This window comes from Cornus florida, unplaced genomic scaffold (genome assembly GCF_030987335.1).
Source record: "Cornus florida cultivar Cherokee Brave unplaced genomic scaffold, ASM3098733v1 CherokeeBrave_3.0.0_Hap2_Chr05, whole genome shotgun sequence".
In the NCBI taxonomy this organism is placed as follows: Eukaryota; Viridiplantae; Streptophyta; class Magnoliopsida; order Cornales; family Cornaceae; genus Cornus; species Cornus florida.
In genome coordinates this window covers 109,833,436-109,851,552 of record NW_026775575.1, presented here as the reverse complement: position 1 = coordinate 109,851,552, position 18,117 = coordinate 109,833,436, and the positions used below count along the sequence as shown (strand labels likewise).

The window sequence follows — 18,117 nt, the reverse complement described above, 5'->3', positions numbered from 1 at the left end:
AACATTTTCCTCTTCATGCTAAACAAACATACAAAAATTTTAAATCTTTTCCATTTATTTTCCTTCCTTCTACTTCAATCTAAATCTTTTCCATTTCAGGTTTCTACACCATTACATGTATTTTTAACACATTATATTTATTTATTTTTCATTCGGATGTAATGTGTTGAAAAATAAATGAATAATGATAGAAAACCCGAATAATTATCTCTAATCTTTTACCGAACCTGACGTGGCCAAGCCACGATTCATTAAAATCTTTGAGAGGTAACTATTCAACATCTTCTCTCACTTTACGTGACTTGAGTATTGAGTAATTGGGTAGGTTTCATCTTCAACCTCACATCCTGCATAAATCAGATTCAAACAAGAAACTGCAGATGCTAAATCAGATCATGTGCCTAGTCTCAAAAAGTGTTCTTTACTTACGCCTTTGGGAATTTGATGGAGAGTTCTTAAATTTTTATAAATTGTATCAAACTCACAAGTTTTGCTCAGCGTTGATCGCGGCAAATCTAGAAATGCCAAATTATAACTCATGGACAAAATCGATAGATCGAAACAAATAAAAGATTAAACAAATTGATAAGAAGCCCCTCGTTACAACATTGAAGACGTTCCCGTTAGTGGTATCTAAAAGTTCCAATTTGCTGGTAAGAATACAAATTCATTTTCAAATGGATATTGATACAATCATACCTATATTTATATGTGTGTGTGTGTATATATATATATATATTTTTTGCTTTTATTAAATATTCTCTTTGCTGATTTGATATTTGTGTTTTCTGATCAATTAAAGTTCTTGAAGAAACCATCCTAGTACCTTTCAGGATTTTTTTCCAATTTCCTTTATATTTTCTACATTTCATTATTTATTTTTCGTTCAAAGTCAATGATTGAACAGACTTCAGAACAATGAAGTTGAAGACGAATAATAATTGATGGAGGACCCACTCAAGTTACGTGCAGCAAGAGAAGACGTGGAATTCTTACACTTTAAAAATGTCTTAATAAACTTGACGTGGCTTAGCCCCATAAGGCTCAATAACAATTCGAGAATAATCATTCGGTTTCATATCACTACTCAAAATAAATATAATGAATGGAAACATATTTATTTTGACAGAGTGACTTGAATGGAAGTCACCACCTCTATCAGGTGACGGTGTTAGGAAGTGACCGACTTTATGAACGGGACTTCTATTAGGTGACAGAGTGAGGAAGTGACCACCTCTTTCAATCAATAGACAATTCATGAAAAATGTTTAAAATCTATAAATTATTAAAATTTATAAATGATAGTAGTTGTTGAAGATGGATTCTGCGTAACCCGGATCTGATCTGACTTCCTGAATAAAGAGAAGAAAAAGTGATCCTACAAACACTGGTGTGTTACCGGTGGAGTAGGCTCCGACGAACAAGTCAGTGTAAATGATAATCTCTCTGGAGAAATCGAGATATTGAGTTATGGTTTTTTGCCTACCTCCAAACGTCGATTAGCCCTCCCTATTTATAGAACTTGGGTCAGGATGTTACGTAGTGTCCACGTCGTCCTTAATCCTTATCATAATCTGTTGGCCTAATCCTTATCGTATTCTGCAATTCTTATCGTAATCTGTAACTCTTATCTTAGTCGCAGTCCTTATCTTAGTTTGTAGAGCCTATCTCAATCTTATGAGATAGCGCGTTACTTTAACGATCTTCCCCTATTCACGGGTAATTAAATTATAACCATCAGTAGTAGTTTAGTTCAATCAAAATCTATATTCAAGTTTTTATATCATATTTTATAGAACATTCTGAGTGAACTTTTAATTGAGGAGTTTTAATTGAATTGAATCGTATGTTTGGTGACTACTTAAAATATTTTTATGATTTAAAGTATGTTATGTCTAGTATTACAAATGAATCGAGATGTTTATAAACAGTTCGGGCTCGATTTGTTTAGGACTTGGTTTGTGCTCGTTTGTTAAGTAAATAAATCGAGATCGAGCTTGATTTTTAGGCTCGTTTAGTAAACAAGCTGATCCCGAATAGTGTTAGGCTCGGTTCGTACAGACTCGTGAACATGAGCTCGTATAGACTCGTTTATATTTGTGAATATAGGCTCACATATGACTTGTATATCTTCATGAACAATAGTTCATTTAACATTTGTTTTTTGTTTTTTATTGGAATTATTTAGTTTTTACAAGTATAAAATAAAAATGTAATGATTTATCAAACGAGTCTAGCAAGCTTGAAAACGAGTCTCAACATATTTTAAATATAAGTTTAATTTAATTTTTTAAACAAGTCGAACCGAACCCGAGCTCTTTAATACCATGGCAAGTCCAAACTCCAGCTTAACTTTTCAAGCTCGTCATGAGTATAAACAGCCCTAGTTGTCTAAGTCAAAAATACATATTATTTTTCATCAAAAAAATACACTTTTAGAAAATGATAAGAGAACCGAACCAAACAACTAAATAAAAGATTATTTTTTAAAAATATAACTCCTACCTCTTCCCTTCTCTCTCCTCTCTTCCTCTCATTCTCGATTTTTCTTTTATATTCAATTTTATCTTTGATTTTGGTTTTGTCTCTCTTTTTGATTTCGCAAAATTGAAGATAAAATAAATAAATAAATAAATTTCTTAATGATTTGCAAATACAGAAGCACAAAATCAGAAAAGAACAAAAAAGTAAAAGAAAATAAAAGTTACAACTGTTGTTTCTCTCCTTCAGATTTTGTATCATAAAAATCAAACAATGTGTTTTGTAAAGGCAACTCTTCTGTGGATATTTACTTACTCAAAAAAAAAAAAATCTTCTGCATATTTTTCATCTGGGATTGGAAAGATTTATGAATAGAGAAAACTAGGTGATCTTGAAAAAGGAGCAAGATTAAAGAATTTTAGATTTTGTTTCTAGAATACTTTGGATATGTGTATATTAAGAGAGGGAATGTATAAAAAGAATTAGTGAAGAATCAAACCCAGAGAGGAGGAGAGAGAAATGAAGAAGAAGAGAGAAAAAGGAAAAATTAAGAAAGAAAATATCGATGACAAAGAATTAGGTAATGAAATTATTTAAAGCGGACAAAATCACATAAGATTAAGTGTTTATTTCGATAAAAATGTTCCATTTCTCTAGCACCGCTTTACAGTTTTTCAAATAGTAATGGCTCGCAATAACAGCGCTTTCATCACAGCCTTGGTCAAAAGAAAAGTGTAGTACTTATCAAGAAAAAATTGGTTACTGTGAGATGGCAACCTGGCACCCGAATTTTGAAATTTTCAAACGTAGTCTGTCAATCAGAAGTTGCTAACATTCTATATTAAGTTTGAATTCATTTTATTAATGAGGATTAGTTTAGATGATATAAGGTTGAGTATTTCAATCCGATAGAAATATTATTATAAGAAAAATTATATTTTTGAGCATGGTTCATGTTATTATATATATATATATATATATATATATATATTTGTGTGTGTGTGTGTGTTAGCTTTAAACTTTTAAAAAATTAGAAGGTGTGAACTCATTCTACAAGAATTTTGGTGGAAGATAAATAATGAGCAGGTGAAAGTGACACATCACATGCAGGGAATTAAAGGAGTGCATGTTTGAACCATTTCATGGTTTGACAAAATCAACGATCAAAGCACTTAGAATGTAACACATCACATGAACAAGTATATGGTTAAAGCGTTTCCTCTTCTAGGGTCCATGATTATTACTTTGAGACATGCAAAGTCAATAATCTATGAAAGGAGTGTTATTGATTTTTTAATAAAAACATAAATAGTATTTAATATGATATTCTATTTAAATATTAATATTGTATTTAATATACTAAATAGTATGATTTATATCTTTTAAATTCCATTATTAAAGTTTATGAAAAGGTTACATTCTTAGTACAAAAAGAAGAGCTGTGTATTCATAATATATAAGGTTAAGTGCAAAAAAGACTCATAAATTATTGGGGTTTTGTAACTTATCTCTTGGAACTGCAAGAAACTCTCTTAAATTTTTAATTTGTTGCAATTTGCCCACTCAAGCCAATGGAAAAGAAAAAAGACGAAGATGCCCTTCCTATTAAAGGACACAATTCGCTGATAATCTGAATTTCACTTATTGACGTCGCAAACAAAATCTAACCAACCAGTAAAATTGCGACACGTCTCTTTTTTTTATATCTTATATCGACACGACCGACACAACCTTAACCAAGTAACTAATACACCCAAACCCAGCCCGTTTCCCTTCTGTCAATAATCAATATACTATTATTCATCTTCTTCTTCACGACTTTCTCCTAAATTAAAACAAAAAAAAAAAAAAAATTAAAAATCTTGCCCACCTTATCTTTCTATCTCCCTTTCTCTATCTCTGTGTGTGTGTGTGTATATACTATCTCTATCTCTGTGTGTATGTGTGTGTATATATATGTCGTCTGCTTAGGGTTTGAATGAAACACAGGGTTTGAAACCCAAATAGAACCTTTCCGCTGACACTCTCATACTCTTCATCGGAACGCCGAATTTGATGGTTCAGATTGAGACTCAATTGCTTGTTTCGGCAAAACCCAAATCGAGAACATCGACTGTTCTAACGTTTGTTGATGCAAAATCTCGTGGCGGCGTTCAACAATTCATTGATGTGCTTCCTCTCTCCTTTCTGTCTCTTTGTGGTTCTTTTACTTCTGCCAATTGCCATGGACGCCGACGACCGTTTCTTTTGTTTTCTCTCTCTGATCTTTTCTTTCTCTCTCTCTTTAAGCTTTCTTTTATCTCTCTATTTTATTTAGTTGGCTTTGGAAACCCTTGAATTGACGGCCATCACACATTCCAGCAATTTGGAAGAAGAGCCACCATCGAAGTTGCTGTAATTGAATTGCTAGGGTTTGCGTTATGATCCATTAAATCTAGAAAGAGAAAGGCGTGTATGTGTGTATGTGTGTAATACAATATGTATGAGTGGACCATTTGCTCTGTAGATGCCCAGTGGCGGTCATGGCTTGGAGAGTTCGCCGACTTAGAATTGAAATAGATGTGGAGATCCCCATTTTCGCTATTCTAGGCCTCCAGTGACCAGAGGATTCCATTTCGATTGTTCTATTTTAATGAAAAATAGGGGGTTTCAGTGGATCAAAATGGTTAAGGCGCCTCTAGACCTGCTGCTTGAAGTCCGTTAAATCCTTGCTTCCCCGCCGTTTTGAGCTCGCCGTAAGCCCTCTTTGCTGCCTTATTGGGCATCCTCACGAGCTCGCCGACATTCTCGCAGTCACTGCGTGATTTGGGGAAATTTGGTTAAAGCCATGTTTGGCTTTGTTGGTCATTATAAGGAAGGGATATTTGGGTCTTAATTGTTGGAAATTAAGGGCACTCTTGTCCTTTCATAGTTCTAAAGGCAGTATTGTTTTTTAAAAAAATTCATTCAAATTTAACTGTTATTTCTCACCGGACCTCAGCCGAATGAGGTGATCTGAAACTTTTTTTTGCATAGTTCAAGGGATTTTTATTTTTATTTTTAGAAGTTTAAGGAGTTAGTTGCAAGTTTCTCCACAATTTAGGGGAATTTTTTGCACTTAACCCTAATATATATTGAAAGGACTAAGGACAAAAAATATTCTTAAAGTATACTCTATGTAGTCTTTTAATTTCCAATTTTAAAAAGTGTGCAAAAATATTCTTAATCTTTTTCACATTATGCAAAGATACCCTTCAATAAAAAAATCTGACATAAATTAGTGTTGTAATATCCGTTTTACCCTTTTACTCTTCTGAAAATGCCGAAGGAAGTATATATGCTACTAATCTCATAGTATTAAAGGTGTTATGTTCACATTACCTTATATATATATATATTTGAAACTTTGAGAATTTGTAGAATAAGGATTTAAATTTTTTAAAATTTCAATTTACTGTTTTCTACTATAAAAAAAAAATTCTTTATTTTTTTTGGTACCAACAATGTTAAAAAATAAAAATAAAAAAAGGAAAAAAAAATACAATATCAGTGTGCACTGGTTTTGAGGTTTGAAACAAATTTGTTTTCTTTAGTTTTGCACTTTCTTTTCGTTTTTTATTTTTTATTTTTATCTTTACTCTTCTTTTATATTTTTATTTTTATCTTTACTTGTCAATTGCTGGCGACCTCCAATATTGTCATTTTCAATTATTTTACAAAACTATTTATTTTTATATATATTATAAAATAGTTTGGTAAGGGTAATTTAGTTAACTTATGGTTTAAATTTGTTAAAGGGATCTATTTGCACCAAATTAAAACTTGAGGGGTGTTTTTTGCACGTGAGTGGAGTCCTCCAATAGTGTCATTTCTGATCATTTTACAAAATTATTTATTTTTATATATTTTATAAAATGGTTCAATAATGGTCATTTAGTCAACTTATGATTTAAATTTGTCAGATAAACTTATTTGTACCAAATTAAAATTTTATAAGGATTTTTTTTTGTACGTGAGTAATGTGAGCTTACCTTAACATTATTTTCTACACTTAACCCATATTGAAACATATATTCCCACCTAAGTTTTTTCTAACCTACATCTCTATATTCTGTGTATGCTACTTTACAAGTTTATGAACAATAGCCTGAGATCGTAGAAAGAAGAGAGAGATATATATAAATATGGACGTGATCTTCATGTAGTCGTGCATATAGCTGATTGGGTGATTGATTGGAAAAATATCCGTTGAAGAAAACACGAACGACCATTTAAACATATATATTTTAAAACTTTTGTTTTAAAAAAAATTAAAAATATAAAAAAATAATAATAAATGGTTAGGGGAGTGAACAGCAGAATGTGCAACTGGAATAACCACATATTGTAAGTAGAAATTAAAAATATAAAAAAATAATAAAAAATGGTTAGCGGAGTTAACAGCATAATGTGCAACTGGAATAACCACATATTGTAAGTAGCCACATCAGCCTAATCTGTGATGTGTCTAACCACAATTGTGGAATAGTCAACCCATATAATTATTGCTATACCAGTAATTTGGTTATAAGTCTCCATAATTTTTCAAAATATATTAGTAAAACCTAAGATAGTAATATATCATTGTATCAGAGTCATTTCAAATCACATTGCCAGAATGTTATTCAACTTTTGCTTTATGCTAATTAAAAGGAGTCATTTTGTGTTTGGGAAAAATACCAAATTTGGGTATGCCGCTGTTTCATCATTTTGCTCTGGGCTTGGTAGTGAGTTTCGTGCCATATGTAAGCTTTGTTTGTTTTGGGCCTCTTTTTTGTTTGTTTTGGGCCTCTTTTTAGTTACAAGGAAAGTGGAAGATAGTGTTAATATTTTATTGTGTTTGATTGATTAATAATGACAAAAAAAAAAAAAAAAAAAAAAGTGATAATTTCTTTTGTGTGGAATTCATAGTATAATAATTCGTTTATTTATTTCTTTTAATTTTAAATTCAAAGTGGTTGTTCTAACGGTACTTATAATTTAATGTAATGGGTTAGGAAGATAAGCGGTCAAAGTAATTTGGGGTTAGTCAGATGGTCAATTGCTATATTGGGCAGGGATAGTACAATAAAAAAGGACCATAGATTTGGATCACACAATGCCAAATTCTTAGTTTTCACAGGGAAATTATTTTATTTGCATGAGGTTGGGTACAGAGGTTGTCATAATCTTTGAGCATCGTGAAACGTACCTGGACCATATATCTCAGTGGACTATGGACAAAATATTCTAATTACTAACATTTGACCAAAGCTTGTTGACAAACGTGGTGGATGAGTTTGATTGTTTCTCACACTACACACTATTTCTTGTTCTTCTACTAAGTTTTCTGAACAGGGCATACTTATTATTGTGATGATGATACATTTATATATATATATATATATATAAACTTGCCACATTACACGCATTAGTATATAGATAGGCCTTTAAACTCTCGGCCTCCCATTTACATACCACTACGTCTTTAATTCTTACATATATATATATATATATATATATTATATAATAGGATATTAAAATTAATTATAATAAGAATATTCAGGAAGTCCTATACGCGTTCATTTAATGCATTTTCTTTAGAAATATTGGTCTCCTTCATATTGTATTTATGGACTCCGTACATGATTTTGTGATAAATTATTTGCTTAATTAACATAAATAATAGTACTGAGTATACCTTGCAGATAATATAAAATTTCATCGTATCCAATGTTTGTTGAATCTGCAGAACACCTCAACAAAAGATTACCATATGTTTATATATATATCCCACCAAACTTGCATATGTCAGCAACTTAGCATATTCAACTTATTTAGGTAGCTCTAGCAACTTTTAGATTCGGATAAGTGATTGCCTAAACAAGTATAAATTGTAGACAGTCTTTCACAAAATTATATCATTAGTGCCATAAAAATTGGTGTCTCCTTGGCACCAACATATTGATCGAGATGAGGCTTATAGTATGGTATATACGCGCAACTAATTTAAAGTTTAAAAATTAATCAATGTGCCTTTTTTTTTTTTTACCTGGTAAATAAAAAAAATTTCAATTACTTGTTCTGCTTTCACTGAAGCTTAAAACATTTATCTCTTTTTAAGAAGTTTGAGTATGTTACAGCTGAGTGACTCATTAATTACTAAACAACACATAAGTCTATAATAATTTGGTATAAAAATTTAGAAATATTTCCTTGTAAAATTATATCTTCTGATATAATCTCTCAATAGACTAATAATGGCTGCATTGATGTGCAGCTTCATGAAAAGATCAGAAAATATGGAGGACTATTCCTAGCTAGCTTTTGGACATGTGCAGAGATCTCGAATCCTTAACAAATTAATTTGAGAAGTCAATCTAAAGAAGATGTCAAGGAAATATTGAATAATTAGGATAATTCGATCCAGACAACAAGCAATCCTAGGTTTAGACCAGCGATTACCCGAATTGTCACTTGTAAGGAGTATTCAATGACTGCATGTTTAAGTCTAAACACGAAACCTTAATTAAGAAGGGATTCTCTAAACCTCCATTGCATCAAATATGGAGACATTTAGCTGAGATTATGGCGTATTATATTAATATATACACACACACATATATATATATATATATATTTGGTAAACCAATATTGTCAAAGCTTACATATAGTACTGTAACCACCATTTTCACGCACGTCATCAAGGACGTTTGGTTTATTTAATTAATGCAATACCTAATTAATTGAGATGGCTAAGAAGTGAGAAGGACGGTTACGTTTTCTTCCTCCTTTAGTCCTTTGTGATTAGCATGAAATATATATATATATATATATATATATATATATATATATATATATACACACTGAGAATGCTATCGTATGAACTTTCATCTTCCTTAATTCATCGGATTGAATGTAATGTAATTTCCTGTACTGAATTATACATATAAATGGAAGTGATTTGCTGTTTCTTGGATTATAATAACTTTGTCTGCTAATTAATGGATTTCTTTCTTTCTAATAAGCGAAATGATTAACTTTTTCAAAATTTCAAAAGCATGGGAAAGCCGAACAGCTACCCATCCATTGGATAGTGAAAGCGAAATCCATTCTAAAACTGGGACTGTGTTATTTCTCAAAGAATTTTTATTTTATTTGGTATTGGTTATGGTCTAACCAAGTATAGATTAAAAAACAGCCTCATATAACGCCCATGGTAATAGACATTTATTTAAGTGAGCAGGCGGAAGAGAACAAAAGACATTTGATAAAGTTGAGTATATCATGTTATTGGTGCGACTTCTCAATGAAAATACACCATATAATAAAATTATTCTTTTCTACTTACTGAAATTAGTCTCAATAAATTAATATGGTACAAGCTTTATTGATATTGAACATATATATCAATGACGCAACAAGGTTTCGACACTGCAAATCGATTCAAATCTCCCCAAACTTTTTTTGACAAGAAAGCTTTTGACTAAGATTTTGACCCATAATTTGATTGGATTATTGGATGCGACTAGGGAAGAAGAACATCATAAACCGACGATATAATTAATAGAACTTTGAGGCGGACCTGAGTCCCGTTCCATCATGCCACACTATAGTAGTGGAATAAATTGGCTCTAACAGTTTTATGAGTGGACTAGCATCATGTGTGTAAATGATCAACAACATGCATGTGCTGTTTTGATTACTAGGAGCTGTTCTACAATACAAAAGACCAGTCAAATCTGTATACAAAAATTAGTTCAAACTTCAAACCAACGTAACTTTCAATCTGGTTGGAGTTATGATGCCCGCAACGAGCTCAACAGTAGTGCAGCCATTCACGTCTATCAAGTCCGGCCTACTTTTGAAACCGAAATTATTTAGTAAATTATAAAAGGCAATTCTTTAAAATTAGGCCTTTTTCAAAATCAATTTTCATACGACAATGTTGAGAACACTGTCAATCAGATAAAATTTTGAAGTATATGTTTTTTACTTTCAATAATTTTAGAATAAAAAAGGTCATATCAAGCAGCCCCAAAGTAATTAAAATGGACTAACAACGTGAAACAAAAGTTGGAACATATATTAAACAATTATATGGGTGGAAAAGGGTTAATATTTCAAATTACGCTGTCAATTCTGTCATTTGGGTGGAAACAAAGATGCATGGGACAGAAGAAGTTGGTAACATTCAAGAAAAATGAAAAAAAGTCATACACAGCTATACCTTTAGTCTATAATCCACATCAATTGATAGATAGATAAATGTATTAATACTTGATAAATCACTAAAGTTAAGAAATGATATTAATGAGTCTACCCACCTTTTGGAAGAAATGATCATCTTTTGATACAAGACTTCTTAGAGCCGTTCGTTGGAGCTAGCCATGCGGGAATATTTTTTTTTTTAGACTAGATGTATATATTCTAATGTGACTTCGTAATATTCTTTCTCACTCGAATTCACAACGGGTCACTTTATTTATTCGAGGTGGCACATTTGAATGTATTCGAATCGAATGATTGGCGGGACACCGGATTAAAGATTGAATCTAGTTCTGAGACCAACTGTAATGGATTGAGTGCTTCTCAATTCAACCTAAAAGATTAAGTTATTAGATGAAATGAACTACCAATCCATTTATACCCATTACACTTCCCATTCAGATCCGATATGGGCAAGGGTGAATTCAAGAATTGTTAATAAAGGGCTAGTATTGAACATAAATTTAATTACACAATTTCATAAGTAAATTTTTTTTGAATGGGTTAAAAGGGGGGCTAATACTACTATTAAATTTTTTTAAAAAAAAAAATTAGACTGAACATATTATACTAAAATTTTTTTTTTTTTTGAGGGGGGGTCAAGCCCACCCAAGCCCCCTCTGTGTCCCCCACTGGATATGGGACAAGCTCCCTTTTTAAACTTTTCCAGTAAAGTAAATCAATAGAAAGAATGGTGATTTATCTTCTTGTGTGGCGATATGATCATGATCTACTATTATGACAGTTCCAAATCGTTTGAGAAGAGATGTATGATGATGTGTGGACTCTTTGTAACTGCATAGGCATTTTAAAGAAAATTATGATTACTAAAAAGAGAGTGCATAGAGTAGACAATATTTATACGAGTTGAAAGAAACGGACGGTGATAGATGATTTTCAAGAACAAGTGGACACTCTTTACGTTTATCGACACGTTTAGTGCCACTTGAAAGATTTTTTCTTTGTTTAACATGGTATAAAGCACTTCCAATGCTGACTTTACGGTAAATAATATTTACTTTTGGTTTATTTTGTTATACATGTTCATGCTCCAAAAAAATCAATAAGGAGACTACTCTTATATTTGTGCCATGATTGGCATACCTTAATTACATAATTTAACATTTACCTAATAAACTATACAAATTTTTTTTCCCCCAACAGAAAACACATTTTTCAAAATACTATTTAATTTGTCCACACGTATTTTATGAGTTTATTGCATCCTTAATTGATTAAAATATTAAGATTTTTTTTTTTTAAGAATGCAAAGCATGACTTTTTAAAGTGAGAAAGTTATAGACCAACAACATCAACTTTTGGAATATATTATAATATTGTTTTTCTGATATTAGTCTTCAAATTTGGGACAATTGATATTGGTTTGAAATAATTCATAACATATCAGATTTTTTAGTCCAAATCCATCACCAAGTTAGTGATATTGTGTGTTTTGGTTATGTAATTGAGGAACTAAAGCAAATTTTTGAATTTTTCAAGACAAATTTTCTTTACCAAATATGATTTTGATTGCTACCCAAAAGCCTTATGCAACAAAATGATTGTTTTGATATTATCCTAAAACATATTACATGTCAAACGGTCCAAAATCTCTCCACGAGAGAACCAAAAAGAGATGTCACTGCAAAATAGTCACCTATGGCTACTGTGACAAATCCCGAACGAATCAAAAACCCTAAGTATTGACAAGTCTCCCAAAACAGTAATTTAGTGGTATCTTAATTTGGCATGTAGATTGTTCTTGCAATATACTTACATCTTAGTGCAACATATTTTAAAAAAGGAAGAAGAAGTTATTGTTATATAAAGATGTGGTGTAATACTATTGGCTTTGGAAACCAAGCCATGTAATACATTGGCTCAAGCTCAGCTTGGAGCCACGCATGACCAGACGTGGCGAGTGGCGACATAATGCTGGCGACCGCTATTACGGAAGTCCCGAAAGCGATTGCTTATCGGCGGGAAAACAATTTGTGTGCTTTGACTGCTTTAGGGTTTCAGACAACCCGGACAGGATAGCGTGTGATTAGCTCCAAAAATACCCACTCAAAACAGGCCACGTCATATACACGGTGCTTGAATTACTATAATTACCCCCATGCTCTTTGTTTGGCAAAAGTGGGCTAACACGTGTCTCATTTAATTTGGGTTGAATTGTTTCAGCGATTTCGCCTTTTAACCGTGTGTGAGTATAGCCAGAGAAGACACGTCTGCGTCTGGCTGTCGATTAAAAAAGGCCGGTACCGAATCCGTTTGACTTCTCTTTGCTAATCCGTCCGTCCGTCCTTCTCTTTTGTGGGTTTCTATATATATATATATATATATACATACATGCATATATACATATGTATGTATGTATAGGTATGTGCTTAATTCCTAAACTTAACTAAAAATAGCATTACTTTTATTTCGAAAGCTCCAACCCTTGTCTCTCCACCCTTTTAGTGCTTCACTACTTCTATACGTACACACACACGAACTAGTACTACTATGGGAAGAACACCTTGCTGTGATAAAAATGGAGAAGTGAAGAAGGGTCCATGGACGGCAGAGGAAGATCAAATATTGATCGATTACATTCAGAAACATGGGCACGGGAGATGGCGAACCATTCCAAAGAATGCTGGTACATAGATACTCATCTCTCTGGTTACTCTTTTCAACTGAATGTGTTTTCATTTATTGGTAGAATTGATTAAATTTATTTTCAATGTATGTGTTTCAATTCAAAGCTAGTTTAAAGAGTTGGTTTAATTTCATTTTTTCTTAATTTATATATTAATCTGAATATATAGGACTTAAAAGGTGTGGAAAGAGCTGCAGACTTCGCTGGACAAACTACTTGAGACCAGACATCAAGAGAGGGAGATTTTCATTGGAAGAGGAAGAGACCATAATACACTGGCATAGCATTTTGGGAAACAAGTAAGCTGCGGTTTTATTCTCAATTATATTTTTCTCTTCATTGATTTTCGTTTTCTCAAAGCTAAAAAACAGTATGAAAAATGATTTTCAAAGTAATTAGTCAGATCAAATACTAAATGCATTAAAGTAGGTGTTTAGTAAGATCAATTAGGTCAAACTATTGATCCGAAAAATAGGCCTAACTAAGGTTACCTTTTTTTTTTTTCTCCTAATTGGGACTCACACGTACTGCCTCTACTGAAGTTCGAACCTTTAACCTCTTTTTAGAAAATAAGAATCTTATACCGCTAGGTCACAGGCATATTGATAAAAATTACTTACTGTGAGTGACAGCCAAACAGAAGTACCCTATACTTCATTTACAACCTTTGACAACTTCTTGGGCTTAAAAGTCAATTTCATTTATGTCAAAACAATTATATTTTTTTTTCTACTAAATTTACTGTTTTTTAACTTTTCTTTGTTGACTTCTAAAAATAAGGTTGCTAATTGTATCCATCTTAATTAGGTGGTCTATGATCGCTGCTCGCTTACCGGGGAGAACAGATAATGAGATCAAGAACTATTGGAACACCCATATAAGAAAGAAGCTTATGAGAATGGGTATTGATCCGGTGACTCACGGTCCACGCTTCGATCTTGATCAACTCTCCTCATTTCTCAGCTCCTCTGCATACAACTTTTCTACACTAGATGCCCAAACCTTGATTGAGAATATTCAACCTGCAGCTGCATTGATCAATAATCCAAACCTTCTAGATCTAGCAACCACTCTCTTATCTTCCCAATACAAAAATCTACAACTTATTCCACAACATTTTCAAGGTAGCTTACTTCACAATATTCCTCAAATTCAAAACCAATTTCAATCCTTCCAAGAAAACCAGCTCCAAAACACACTTCATCAAGAGTTTCAAGCTTGCACAAGTACTTCTCCGAACACCACCACCACCACCACCAACTTTAAGTGCCCCAGTTCGTTACCAAATTTGTATCAAAGTAATGGAGAGTCTTCAAATTTATCTCAGGGCATTGCTCCGGCGTTAATGGATGCCACCTATCTTAATAACTCTAATGATCAATCCTTCAATGGAATTAATCTATCCCAAAACCAAATATTTCAATTGGAGAATATGAATAATAATAATATGCAACACTTCGGTTTTGGCTCAAGACCTCCACCTACATCTTCATCTACCCATACTCCATTAAACTCATCGTCTGTGACATATGGCAGCCCCGAAGATGAGAGAGACAGCTATGGCAGCGACGTCATATTCAACATCACAAACACCATGGTTGCTGGTGGATTTATGTTAAATTAGAAGTACTTAGGCAGTGGAGCAACATGTTGATATTCATATTCAAAATTAGAGTTTTTATTTTATTTTTAGTTTGGCTTGGAACTTTTTTTATGATCCAATTTTATGGAAGTCTATGCAGATTTATTATTTTAACTTTTTTTTTTTTGTTTTTCCGTGAATTGTGTTGGATCCACAATTCAGTCCTGAGTTTAAAATGATGTCTTAATTAATTAGACAAGTCGTGTGACTTGGAGAATTAGTTCTGTTATTTGCGTATGTGTGTGTAGGCACAAGATATATAAGCAGCATATATATATAAGTGCAATTATTATCATGACAACTAAATATACACAGTAATATATATGAATAATGACAGGAAATTCAACAAATGTACACATCTCGTTAATTTTATGTGAGGAGAATTGATGTCATCGTAACATTTTTCATATTAATGAAATCATGATGTCAATCATTACTCACATAAATTAGACAAATTTTTTGTCCTTTAAACTCTAAATCATTATCCAATATAATATATAATTTTTGCAACAATTTCTCCAACTTATCAATATTTTATAAAATATTAGCTAATCAGGGTTGACTTTAACTTGTTTGCGCTTTGAAATTCAATTCGGTTGGGAATTGTGATTTTCATTGAAGCATGCATGCCTCTCGCATACGTTCACACCACACTAGGTACCTTATATCCTTTTATTTTTCTTTATAAATCTATAATATATGGAGCTGATATTTAAGTGTAAAAACGAATATACATGATAAAATGATAACCAAAAAAATATATGATAGTTCTATCACAGGTATGCAAATTTGGACTAAAATATTTAACTTTCTTATTTTTAAATAAACTGTTATCACAATTGAGCACTCGTATTACGATAATTTGAGGTTTTAATTATTGAGTATAATATTGACGAGGTAATTGAATCTATCAGTTACATTGATTAAAAAAATAAATTTGGTATGAAAATTTGATACATGCGACTAAGAGATTAAATTATCATGACAGTATGAATTGTTGGCTTAAAACAGTCAAATTTGTTAGACTTTTGAATTACTATCATATGTTTTTTTTTAATTGAAAAATGATAATTATCCTGAAATGTCAAACTACAGAGCCGAATGATTCCAAGCCCATCGGGCCAATCGAGTCTCACTTAACTGCATAAGAGCGCCCCGGATCATTTGGTCCTCTGAATTGGCTGTCGATGAGTGTCTGAGGGACACCTGTCAACCTTTGTTGGCAAGGAAGTGGGGACCACTAAAAAAGAATTCCTTTATTGAAATTCTAGGCGAACACGTCATTTTCACCTTCATAATTGTGTTGGCATATGGTCAAACCCTCCCGTAAAAGCTAATGTCACCAACTATGACACGTGGGCTAACAATACTGGATACTTTGCAGTACTTCGGGGCTGGACTTTGGCTCACATGACTTTTAGAACGTGACATTCATGCATGCATTTGGATTCAAGTTGAAATGTTATACCAGTAATATTGAAGGGACTAGGTCCTAATTAGTGATGTTAATTAATAATAAATTATTATCTCTGTGAATTGATAAGTGAGTATTTATCTATCAATTAAATATAGTAATTAAAGATAATATTTTTATTTATTATTGATCCACATTACTAACGAGGATAATATAAATCTTCATTAGTGAGAACCTAAGTACTACTCATATTGAAGAGCCTTTTAAGTCTCATTTTAACTTTGTAGCCTAGAAGCCAATCAGCTTGGATTGAACGGGGCATTCATGCGCCTAATTTGTAGTCATCTCATTGTTTTTTATATACAAAAAGTTTTAATTACATTGGTCGATTTTAAATTTACAATTTCGATTTTAGATTTCCAATTTCTACTGGAATTTATTTGGGAATATATTACCATCATGTTAGGCAATTTTATTTGATTAGGTTGCTTTTCCTCGGTCTCTAATATATTTGCTTTTTATTCTTGTCAATTTTTAATAATTTTTTTTTTTAATTGTAAATCCCACATATATGCTTGTGAGTTGTGAATTTGTGATTTCGTCTCCCTCTAAGTAATTTTTTCGTTTATTTTTTAAAAAAAAGAAAAACAAGGGAACATAATCAATTCGATGGTGAGTACAATTTGGCAAAGACATCTTACCAACTAGGGATGTCAATTTTTACCGCCCCGCCGGGGCCCCGCCCCGTCCCGACCTGTTAATAACGGATATGGGAACACTTGTTATACCGTTGGGGCGGACATGGATATAAATTTTGTACCCGTCGAGGGTCATGGGGCGGGTAAGGGTTCAATATACATATCCTAGGGGCCCCGCCCCGCCCCGCCCCGCATATAACTATATTTAATATATATATATATATATATATATATATATATATATATATATATATATAAGGTATTTTAGCAGCTTATCCAATTACTCATCTCTTACCATCCTAATTTGGGGTGTAAACTTGATATTAAATTTGCTTTTGTTTTGGTTATGGTGGAAGTTGGAGCTTAGAACTTCTTGTAATTTGGTTGTATTAAATTTTTATTTTTGTTTATTATGTTCTCTGAATTATGTTATGTGCATGTTATTTTTTTTTATTTTTGTTAGGATACATAATTTTATTTATGTTGTGTCATTCCTAGGCTTTGCACATTTAAATAGCAGGAGTTTAAGTTCCAAAAAGTGGGGGAAAAAAATTTGTTAGTGGGGCGGGCACGGGGGCACAGTATTTCCTAACGAGGCGGGGCTGGATATGAAAATCCAACCCGTCGCGGGTCTTGGGACGGGCATGGACTTGACAAAAATTAAAAGGGGCGGGGCGGGATTTAGAGAAATCCGCTCCAAACCCGCCCCGTTGTCATCCCTATTACCAACTCAATTTTCACGTGCTTATAAAAAGTAAGAACTCTTGCCTATGAGTTGTTAAAATTTGTCATGTCATTATTTTTGAAAAGTTACATTAACAATTTCAAGAGTTGCATCTATTTTGAAATTTTCAAATATTGGTTAGAGAAGGTATCACAGGTATCACAATCGTACCTTGCTCTCCAAAAATAATAATATTTTAATTTTTTTATATTTAATTTTGTTTTTGGCCAATAAAGTCATTGTTGG

General features: G+C 32.4%; 1 protein-coding gene across 1 annotated transcript; it reads left to right on the top strand.

Annotated features, from left to right (window-relative positions):
- The first annotated feature begins 13,257 nt into the window (after nt 1-13,257).
- LOC132308509 (transcription factor MYB102-like) lies at nt 13,258-15,334 on the top strand. The gene is made up of 3 exons (XM_059806603.1): nt 13,258-13,393; nt 13,563-13,692; nt 14,201-15,334. The coding sequence occupies exons 1-3, from the start codon at nt 13,258-13,260 to the stop codon at nt 15,015-15,017; spliced, it is 1,083 nt and encodes a 360-aa protein (XP_059662586.1). The 3' UTR covers nt 15,018-15,334.
- The last annotated feature ends 2,783 nt before the right edge of the window (nt 15,335-18,117 follow it).